Here is a 12,030-nt window from a genome sequence, read left to right on the forward strand (position 1 = left end):
TTTCACACACTAAACTTTTTGCTGGTGAAAGATAAAGATATACGAGATGATAGTTGAACGTTATCCCAGCCCAAATAATAACAGATAGCCTCCCTTAGGCAACGTGAACACGGCGTGTTTGTTGTCATAATGTCATACATGGCTGTTTTTACTATTTAAAAAACATCACATGTAAAACTTACATCAGTATACAGCACAATCTAAGGAACTATGATTCGACGATATACCTCTGAAGATCATGTACAGTATTCGCATCATGGCCTAAAACCTGACGAGATCTCTGCTGGGACTTTTTGTGGATATAATTGATTTCCACGAAACACAACATCTCGGTAGATCGGTTGCGCATACCTTTTTTTTTTTTTTTTTCCACCCCACTTCACGGCGTGAGTCACTGTTACTTGTAACGTGTGAGTGATGGTGTGAGGTTCTAGCATTCTGTGATGCAGTGTTAGGCAACCGACAGAGGAACGTCTGAAGTTTCCTGCGTTTTGGCAGAGTGGTATTGCCAAAATGGATTGTCTAATACAAACTGAAACTGTCTGTAACTTTGTATTGTGCTGTTACCGAACATAATTAATTTCTAATAATCTAAAAATACTTAATGTTTTGCGCACATGACATTGTTTGAACTATATCAAGCTATGCTACATTATCCAATAATGCTAAATTTCATCTTCTCAGTATAGAATTAAGATACTAGTAAGATTATGCTTCATGTTCGTGAACAACTATGAATTACGTCTTGAAGATTTCTGAACAACTATTATTAACTAACTCACTCTGTGAGCGATGGGACCCGGAGGTTCAATGTCGCATTCACAAAAGCTCTCCATCGACTTCTATCCTTAGCCAAAAGGATCCAGTTTCTACTTTGTATTCCTATTTTTGCGAGATCCATCCTATTGTCCTTCCGTCTGCGCCTATGTCTTCTTAATGGTCATTCTCCGATTGGATTTCCAGTTAAAACTTCGAAAGTGTTCCTATTTTCTTCCATCCTGGGTACTCAAACACCGTGTTCATGGTTTTTCTCGGTTCTTCCACTTTCTTCATTCTACCATTTCATTTATTTCTCATCACCACAGTCCTCTTTAGCTTAGCCGGCATAATCCGTGAGACGTAACACTTAGATTTTATTTCCATCCTGGCTAAATGACCTGACCTGACCTAGATTTGATGACCCTAACATTGTTTGCTAAACGGTATAAATTATGTAGTTCCTCGTTATGAAGTTTCCGCCATTCTCCATTCCCGTTCCTCTTGGGTCTGAATATTAGTCTCAGGATCTTGTTCCCAAATAGTTTCCGTCTACGTTCTTCCCTCAGAGTAAGCGACCATGTTTCGCAATCATACAGAATAGGCATGACTTATTATTATTGATGTATAATTTAATAAACTAAAGTGATTTATTGTTAATTCTAACGATATTGTAGTTGCCCGCTTATATTCGAAACTGAAACTAGTGAAAATTAAGGAAGGAGAATCCATTTTCCTATTTTGAAATGTAGGTGTTTAACCAATTTGAAATATGCTGTGTAATGTTAAATTACCTAAATACTGAGTTTGTATTGTTTCTCTTCATTTTCAGGCACCGCCTGTGTGATGCCAGTGATTTGTATTTAAGAGAAAAAACAAAGAAATCACGTAGCATAGCTACTAGACTTCAGGAAGAAGACCTCACAGTACTCAGGATTACAGTTAATGCGTTCCTCGTTTCATTGATGCATAGTATTTGTTGAAGTGGTTTTATAAATTAAAGTGTAAAATTCAATCGAATTGCTGTACGGTTGTTGTTTTCAGTTGTTGTTATTAATATATTGAACTTCTGGTCATTTTTGTTTCAGACGCAAATTATGATATATATGAAATATACGGTTTTATTACATTTATAAAATTTAACGATCATAGAGAACATGAATATATGTATTTGTGCGTGCTTGTGTGCGTGCGTGTGTGTGTGTGTGTGTGATATTTGTAATTAGCACATATCTATTGAAATTTAGCGTTTTTGTTATGGGCATTTCTTTTTTCGTATTCCACTCATTTTGAAAGCCTAATGATACTTTTAATTCGTTCCTTGAGACCAGAAATCAATTGTGTACATACGAAATAAAATATCTGATCTACAGCTACAGCTCTATTTAAGTGCCATTAAATTTAATTATACATTTTTAAAGTGATAAGACATTCCAAAATATGTCAATGTACATTCAGTAGTAGTAAATGAACTGTACCTTTTAGCCATTCTTTTTACAGGAGAGAAAATATCATGCAAGAGGGCTCACAGAGGAATTTTTGTCTGTACACAAAAGTTCACAATAAAAATTATGCAGAAATTATTGGTGTTTTCTGTCCTTTCTTTCCTAATTTATGGAGCTTCCAGTGGCTGCTTTTGTGAAAGCCACATGCGTAACCGTTTGAATTTTATTTGTACAAGCTGAAGAAAACGTATCTAATGTATTAATTCTTGTAATTTCCTGATCTTTCTTTCTTTGGTTCTTAGCGATAACATTTAAATTCTTAACTGTGTGACTTTCCTCAAAAGCTGCCATTGGGATCTCATTCGGACGCCGAGTGTTGTATATGAAATACAAAATTAGCATTATTTCTCCTGGTAGAGCGACAACATGGCACATACGACACGCATGTTTTGCTTCTCTCTCTTGCCGCCAGAGTAGGCGGTGCATTTGATAGCTTGACAATTGAAGAACGCTTTCCGTTGGTCCTATGTACTGTTTTTGGAGGGAAAAAATATCGCAGAAACGCAAAAATGATACGAACATCTAAGTATTCTACTGCTCTTGCTTTAACGCGTTATTTTTTGTAATGCATGTTAATTTATCTTGTCAAAAGCCTTGGGGATAAAAATGCGGTTAATTATTTCGCTCTTCTATTGTGTGGGGGGAAAATGGAAACCTTTTGTTTTATCCTGTGTCGTATGCAACACTATGAAACCAGCCATTACAAAATATGATTATCTATAATCTAGAAATATCTCATGTTTTCAATCTCTTCACTTGGGTTTATGAACGCATGTGACTGTGTTCTAGGTATTGGATATTGTTGCACTGCATAGATGTCTTAAGTGTGTAATACACATAGGCGTACGTAGGAGTGGCGGCAAGGGGGACAGACCACTACCAGAACATCGTTTCTCAGTTTGTATTGGTCGATTTCCAATGTGTTCTATATGACACACATGATTGTCACTACTCTGTGCAAAACAAAAAAAAAAAAAAAAAAAAGTAATTTCTCTTGCTCTTTGCATGTATGGAACGAAAGCTTTACGAAAATATGAAATTTACAAGACAAAATTATTTTTTTCTACTAGCGACACTCAAGAGGTTATACTTCAGTAAAGCTCATCTGGACTACCTTTTATTTATAATACTTTTACTAGAAAGGAAAAAGATCAGTGTTTGAAAGCTGGATATCTGTTCAACAAAACGAGACTACAATCATGAGAACCGATTAACGAAGTGTCAAGTTACAGCACGAAAAGTGAGTGTATCTGGTGCAGGGTTTCCTTTTTTCTTTAATAATAGTTTAAATCGTGTGAACTTCATGGTCACGTTTCCACATATCAAGCCATCTCCATTAGTTTCACCTCCTTTACAACTTTTAATCAAGGTGTACCATGTTCAATTCTCGGTCGAACTTACAAGCCTTTCAAATGTAAACCAAGTAGTGGTTCGGATGTCACTTTAAACGAGTCTTCTTGATAACCTCAGTATTACATAAGGATGTTAAGCCTAAACGGACGAAATGAAACCAAACTATATTTCTACTTGCCTGAATGCCTGTTGTTTTATAAAGAAGCCAAGGTTGCTTAAATATATTGATAGAAATTGGCAAAATTTATCGACTACCTACGTAGCTTCCAAGATTAGCTTGGATTGGACATCCAGTTTTAATTTTATTGAATAATATCTGCATACTAAATTTGTATTTAGCGTGCTGATTATGATACGTTGACCATAAAATTTTACATGGAAGGCAATAACAGGATTTTCCCGGTGGCTAAGGTGGGAGTTTCCCTATTTAAGAAATTTACTGAACGGACCACTCAACCTGATAATGAAACGGGACAGTCCCGATTTCCGAATAAATGAATATGCTATTGGTGTTGGAGTGAAGTGGGTGGAACTTCCATTCTGCTCTTCCAAGTCCAAATGGAGGATAATTTCTCTCGGATGTAAGCCGAGAAGCGGTTTGGATTCCGCTTTAAGCTTATGTGACTCTTTCCAGCATAACCCCGTTGTTGCATAATAACATTAAGGCGAAACAAACTCATTTCTGTCCATATGTAATATAAATACATACAGCAAATTATTAAACAACAACAACAACAAAAAAAAAAAAAAAAACTGATTTAAACCAAAACTACCGGGTTTAAATTAAAAAAAAAAAATAACTTTATGCCAACCCTGATCCTGTTTCAGCTCGTCACAAAAACACCATGGACCAAAGAGCCAATATTAAATTTTGTTTCAAGCTACGTAAAACATTTACACAAACATTGGAAATGATGAAACAAGTGTGTGGTGATGAGTGATTATCTCGTACTTGTGTTCAAGTGGTATACGACGACGGTCGTGAGTCGTTGGAAGACGACCCAAAACCAGGCAGACCGAAAAACAAAAATAGCGATGAGTTCGTGGAACAAGTGCGTGAAATGATCGTCCACGATGCGAATTAGACTGTGAGATGGATGGCGGAGGAATTAAATGCGATAAAAGACATAATTCGCGAAATTTTGATAAAGAAACGGAAAGTCTGTGCTCGATTTGTTCCCCACACCTTAACCGACGACCAAAAACTTACAAGGACCTGATTAAAACAGTCAGACGGAACAGAACATTCTTGAAATTGATTGTAACTGGTGATGTGACTTGGTGCTTCAAATATGACCGGCAAATAAAATGCCCAAGTACTAGGTGCAAGTCTCCAGGTTCTCTGAAAGTGAAAAAAATTGTGTTCTCAAAAGTCATGTGAGAAGACAATATTGAGTTATAAGTCCCGAGTTTCGAGCGCCAGGCAGTTGGGTCTTTATTGCACGACAATGCACCATGTCACACAACCTTTCATGACTTTTTTGCTAAAAAAAACAAATCCGTGTGCTTCCATATCCTCCGTATTCACCTGTTTTATCGCCGTGTGACTATTTCGTATTCCCAAAATTAAAATTGGCCATGAACGGAACATTGTATGGCAATTTTTCACACGTCCAGTCTGCAGTAACCAGAGTCATTGAGGCTATTCCGAAACATTACATTAAAAAACTCGATGCTAGCATTGGTTGAACGTGCCCAGCGGTGATTGATGCGGAAGAGATGTACTGTATTTTGAATAAAAAGAACTACAGTTGGTAAAATACCTAATTCGTTGTTTAATTTAAAACCCGTTATTTTTCTGACATTACGTATATAAGGATATAATACATTAAATTTTCATCCAAGAGGAAATAATTGGTCAAAAACCTTAACGTTTTTCTTTTTTCATAAAAGGGAACAAGCCGTACCAACCAACTTTACGGAAATAAACATTCGACTCCTGGTGAACATTTATCATATATTGTTTTTTCACAATTCCCAAATTTAAGGGGTTGGCCAATGTACCCCTCACATTTTTTAAGGTAACTGGATTAATGTATTTGTCCTACGAAAATAGAATTAATTCTGTACTCAACCATATAGTCATACGTTAGGTCAATAACCTATCACAAGGTAATATGAATATTTTGGCAATTTTTTACTCATAAGAGGGGATAACTACGACCACCGAAATTTATAAAGTAATATTTGGCTCCTAGAAAGCGTTTACAAACTTTGTTTTTTGACAATTCCCAAATTTTGAGAAGTGGACAGTAGTATACTCATGTCCTATGAAGAGAGAATTGACTCTCCTGTACTCTATCATATAATGATATAACGTGTTACAGATTCATCAAAGAATTAGACCAATGACCGAACACGTGGCGATACTAATATTTGGCTTTTTTTAAAATTACCTACAGAAGGGGATAAGCAGGACCATCCAAATTTACAGTTGTGTATTCGATTTCTAGAGAACATTTAAGAAATTTTATTTTTTGGCATTTCCTAAATTTAAAGATGGTTGTGGGTGTGGTTCTGTCTACCCCTAGGTCATTAGACATAGGCCACCCAAAATTCTTGCTGAATCGGTGATATATATATATATATATATATATATATATATATATATATATATATATATATATATATATATATATATATATATATATATATATATATATATATACATAATATGCCGACCCCTACTATTGTAGATCACCATTCAGGTTTTATCCAAAGTTTAATACACCCATTGAGGATTGAATCTGTTAACACACGCACACAAAGCATTAGCAGCAAAGGGGTACGTAACCTACGATAATTTCCCAGTCAAGAATGAAGTGAAAATATAAAAATAGCAAACAACAAGCTGTGATACTATTTTCAATTTCACACAATTTATTTCGAGAATATCAAGACCGAGCCGACGTCGTGACCTGGTTTTCGAGACTACGATCTATAGATCGAGACGAGAGCGAAATAGTCGTCAAAAACTTGAGACCCGTGAATAGGTAATGGGGGACATTTTTATTTTTGAAATTTAATCTGTATGCCCTTCAGAAGGAAATTTAGAGGGGGAGCCCCCTTTTTTTTTTTAATGGTGGCTTTTGGACGCCATTTCGGGAAATGGCGGCCATATTAAAGTAATTGATATAACGTGAAAACAAGCAGACAGAGAAATATTTTCAAAGAAAAAAAAATGTTTGAAAAAGTAATTAAAATTGTTGTTTCTTTCCTAAATGGTCTGGTCTTTTATCCACCTGTGTACGAATCTGTTACCAACGTTATATATATATATATATATATATATATATATATATATATATATAATATAATATAATGGACGCCATATTAGTTATAGCTACAACTTATAAACGGAAAGAGGCACGAAAATGTTTTCAAAGAAAAAAAGTTTAAATAAAGAAACTAAAATTGTTTCTGTGCTAATTGCTATTTTATCCACCTCCATACGAATCAGTGTTGCTACCAACTTTTTTTCTTCATCTGGGGATTTTACTATATTACAACTCTCGACTAATAATTGTTATTTTTTTGTTTTATTTTTTTGTTCAGTTTTATTGACTTGTTTACTAATTTTAGGATTTCTCGTTTTACAGGACAAGTGAGAGTGAATGTCAAGTAGTAGTTGACCTATAGAAACGGATCAACAGACCTCTCATAGAACCAGACGAAAAGTGTTAGTAAGAGGCTCAAAGCCTAAAAAGAAAAACCTGAGACATGATTAAGCTTGCATTGTTTGTGAGAGTTCCTCTACATATAAACAAAATCCTCGACAACAACCGAATGAAGAAACATGGACAAAACTGAAAGAAACAGCGGCAGAGTGGGAAAACATTGGATCGTCATGTGTAAAGGTTCATGAACATTTTGAAAATGGAAGTTTCCCTCGTAGAATTCACAAGATATGCACATTAAACCTCACAGGCGAAAGACTAGAAACTGCGAAGAAACAAAAGTCTACAGTTGCAAAAGAAGATTCCTCTATAATCCAACAACCTGAAGAAGAACGTATCAACAAAAGAAGTAATCGCGCTTTGTTCTACTGAAAACACTGGTATATTTTGTTTGGAGGCACTGATAGGTAAGAAGGCTAGAAATAAGGATAAGAGTAGAGAAAAAGTTCCATATCACAGAACAGAGAATGAGAGTGCATGGAATACCTTTTCAAAAGCAGTAGAATTTGTTGAAGACCAAAACACAAAGGATCGTCTGCAAGCATTAGTGACATTTTGTAACAATAAAGGGGGATATCTAAAGCAGCTGCATTAGACATTGGATACCACATAAGACAACTGGAAAGTTTATTGTCGGTCTGTATACAATGTTCGAGCAACCGACAGAAAATCAGAACGAATCAGAGAAAGGCAGAAATGGGTTTGTAAGATGAGAAAGGAGTCTTTCTCTCAACTTTGTAGTTCTGTTACTGAATACATGTATATAAAGTAGGAAGTTTATACCCTGAGAGATCTACTGTCTGAGTATGAACAATTACAGCGGGAGTTAATGCTTACTGTTGCTGAAATAAGAGAGACGTGCGATGACAGATCTGCCCTTCATGCTTTACGTGTCAATCTTGAAGCACTTTGGAGAGGAAATTGGATTTCAGTCAAGATACCGAAGAAATGAGTCATCAATAGTGTTCTTTAAAAACACATGGAGGATCGTATGTAGAAAGTGCCATAAATAGCTGGGGTACCGACAGCCTAAACTTGATTGAAAATACTGCGAAAATAATCAATGATAAGCACAAGAGCCACACTGCAATGAGTTGGTCTTTGTAGCATTGCTGGCTAATCCGGAAGCAGTAAATAGAGAAAGCAGAGCTGTAGTTGCTGATAAACTTGAACCTGTGGTTCGTTTTCTGAGCCAAACAATTATGTACCTCGTACCTAACAAACGACATCCATGGCTGTGCATGACGTTACTGAAAGCAAAGGAATCCTTCAAAGGCATAAAAAATTTTGGCATTTGAAGAATTTAAGCAAGCAGAGATTTCAAAACAATTATCTGATGAAGGATTACTGTGTCCATTCCAAATTGTATCGGGAGTACCAGCTACTGTGGTTATCAACAATGACGATTTTAGAGAAGATGGTTTAACAGGTTCGGAAACAAGTAATTTCACAAACGTTATAATGGCTCAACCTATAGCACTCCGCTCTTCGAGGGGAACGTCTGAATATTCCAAACAAGGATGAGAAGAAAGGATTCAACACGCGTATCTCTAACAGAAACTGGAAGGAGACATCAACACCAATTCAACCACAGCCTGAGAAGATAAACAACAAACAAGAAGTCAAATCATATCGGGTCACTGCTCATGCACTTATTCGTAAATTATCTGATATACATGTGGTTTTATTTACGGGATTTCATAGTTCCCTTGATAGCAATATTGATAAATGGGAGACTTTTAACGCCAAGTGTTATCCTCAACCACCCACGGAAGAAGCTGTAAATGATGTGCTAGATTGGTGTCAAAAAGTTGCAGATGTGAAGGACATGTCATTTATCCAGTTAGTTTCAGACCAAGCAATATACAGGATCATCGAAAAGTTTCTATTTACACAACCTTGTAAATGGACCAAAGTTGTTACCGTATTAGGTTCCATACTGACAAGGGAACCTTCCGAAAATGATAGTTGCAGTGAAAGATGTGGCCTATGCCAAATGAAAGAGCTGTAACAGAGATGAGCATTCCCAAAAAATTAGCTGCCCATAGCAATAGGTTCAAGAAATATAAGGGGTGGAAGTTCGGGAATTAGCAAGGTTGGACAAGGGGGAAGTGCAAATTCCGCAAAAAAGGTGGGCACGGCAAAATACAATGCTGACAGGTGATGTATAGAAAGAGACTTGCCACAATAGGGAACAAATGAAGGCAACCAGTGGGGTTAACAGTGTTGCCAACTGCAATGAAAAGAACATGTTTTGCAAAGAGCATTATAGGAAGTGAGTGCAATATTCAGTGTCAACCTGTCATGTAGAACGTAAGATATGGCGTGTATAATCAGTGGTACAATCTAAGAAAAGAGAATAGAAAAAACAAAAGTACGGAAAAGACGAAGTTTGCGATAATGCGCCACATTTGATCACGAGCTGTGCATATTAGAATGCACAAAACAAGAAAGCACCAACTATGCAGGAAACCGACGTATCTAGAGTCGAAAAGAAAAACGAGTTCCAAAGTTGGCAACACTGGCCATGAACATGCAGGCAAGTCCAATATAGTTAGGCCACTCGCTTCACAAAAACAAAATTCCGGCAACAGGCATCACTCGGAATGCATCAATGCTAGAGTGATTAAAGCAATGTCAAGTCGGGGAACATGAAATTGTTGGGTTGAGCCAACAACCGATAATAGAAGTAGTGAACATTATGTTATGGTTGGGTCGTATGTGGGAATATACAGGGTGTCCCACCAAACTTTGTGACCTGAAAGATTTGCGAAACGAACAAACATGCGACGGATCCAGTTGTGCAGGAATGTACCAATGTCAGGAGGTGATAAAAGTCTGTGAGAAGCAAGTGGCCCAGGATCCCCATCATAGGGCCCCAGGAGCCAACTTCAAACTTTCAAATGGCAACAGGGACCGAGTGGTACCTCTCTCGATAGATCATGGAATGTGCAACAACACCTATAGGAAACATTTGCTATATGAAGCATGTTTTTCAAAATGGCCGCCACAAATATATGTTGTGTCTTAACATGGCATCGAACATTGTGATCTCAAATTGTTATGAAGAGAAAAGAGATGTTGCAAATCCAATTGCACAATAATGTACTCATGTCGAGGGCCAAGAAAACTGTAAGGAACAAGTCCCCCAGGGCCCCCATCATAAGGGTCGAGAGTCAACTGCAACATTTCAAATGGGAACAGGGAGCGGATGATATTTCTCTGGATAGATACAACATCGCCTATAAGAAACATTTGCTATATGAAGCACGGGTTTCAAAATGGCCGCCAAAAATGCACGTTGTTCTTGTCACCAAGCAGATATTTTTGGCGGCCATTTTGAAATCCCATATAGTAAATATTTCTGATATGCGTTGTTGCATATTCCAAGATTTATCGAAAGAAATATAACTCGACCGATGGTGCTATTTGAAATTTTGAAGTTGGCCTCTTGTACCCTATGATGGAGGACTTGAGGGCACTTGCGTCTCACAGAGGTTTGTCGCCCGCTGACATGGATTCATTCCTGCACAACTGGATGTGTCACATTTTTCACTTTGAAATTATTTTAGTCGGAGAATTAGGTGGGACACTGGATATATCATATAGGCGGTGATAGTACTGCAGACAGCAACACACAGCAGATCAAGCCTTTGATTATGTTTGTTTTCTACATGTGTGGATGTGTGATAGAAAGACCATCAAAGGTTCCGACACCTCTAGAGTACTGTTTCGAGACATTCACAGGCGATCATTGTACCATGTGTGACGGATTGGCAGTATTCCGCTGTGCTCACTGCAAAGGTATCTTCTGTTTGGATCATTGTCTCATCGAACAATTGCACGTACAATGTGGACGAGCATGTACAAATGATGCGAAGGCTAATGCCTGTTCCCAAAATTTTCTTTTTGTGAAGCGAGTGGCCTAACTATATTAGACTTGCCTGCATGTTCATGCCCAGTGTTGCCAACTTTGGAACTCGTTTTTCTTTTCGACTCTAGGTACATCGGTTTCCTGCATAGTTGGTGCTTTCTTGTTTTGTGCATTCTAATATGCACAGCTCGTGATCAAATGTGGCGCATTATGGCCAACTTCGTCTTTTCCGTATTTTTCGTACTTCTGTTTCTTCATTTTCTTTTGTTAGATTGTACCACTGATTATACACGCCATATTTTATGTTCTACATGACAGGTTGACACTGAATATTGTACTCATTTCATATAGTGTTCTTTGCAAAACATGTACTTTACATTGCAGTTGGCAACACTGTTAACCCCACTGGTGGCCTTCATTTGTTCCTTACTGTGGCAAGTCTCTTTCTATACATCACTTGTCAGCATTGTATTTTGCCATGCCCCCCCCTTCCTTTCTTGCGGAATTTGCACTTCCCCCTTGTCCAACCTTGCTGTTTCCCGAACTTCCACCCCTTATATTTTTTTGAACCTATTGCTATGGGCAGCTAATTTTTTGGGAATGCTTATCTCTGTTACAGCTCTTTCGATTGGCATAGGCCACATCTTTCACTGCAACTATCATTTTCGGAAGGTTCCCTTGTGAGATGTCATATTTGAATGCATTGGGGAAAAGGTATGCCGGAAGTGGGATTGAAGAACTGGTTGTAGCATCCGGTCTCTCAGCTCTAGGAAGTATACAAAAGGCAATGACTGGGAACATTACAACAGAGCTATGAGCTTCATAAATTAACAGCAGAAGCCTTGTTGCAAATGCTGTTAGAAAG

The 12,030-nt window shown here is 37.3% G+C and overlaps 1 protein-coding gene across 6 annotated transcripts in view; it reads left to right on the forward strand.

Annotated features, from left to right (window-relative positions):
- LOC145673727 (serine/threonine-protein phosphatase 4 regulatory subunit 1-like) overlaps positions 1–2,339 on the forward strand; it is a 608,213-nt gene extending 605,874 nt beyond the window's left edge. For all 6 annotated transcript variants that reach the window (XM_081743442.1, XM_081743440.1, XM_081743443.1 and 3 more), the window contains one exon: positions 1,589–2,339. In XM_081743442.1, coding sequence (XP_081599568.1) covers positions 1,589–1,603 — 15 coding nt within the window. In that variant the 3' untranslated portion in view covers positions 1,604–2,339. The remainder of the gene's footprint in view (positions 1–1,588) is intronic.
- Positions 2,340–12,030: the final 9,691 nt, after the last annotated feature.

The sequence above is a fragment of the Thermobia domestica genome, chromosome 17 (genome assembly GCF_964235325.1).
Source record: "Thermobia domestica chromosome 17, izTheDome1.hap1.1, whole genome shotgun sequence".
Taxonomy (NCBI): Eukaryota; Metazoa; Arthropoda; class Insecta; order Zygentoma; family Lepismatidae; genus Thermobia; species Thermobia domestica.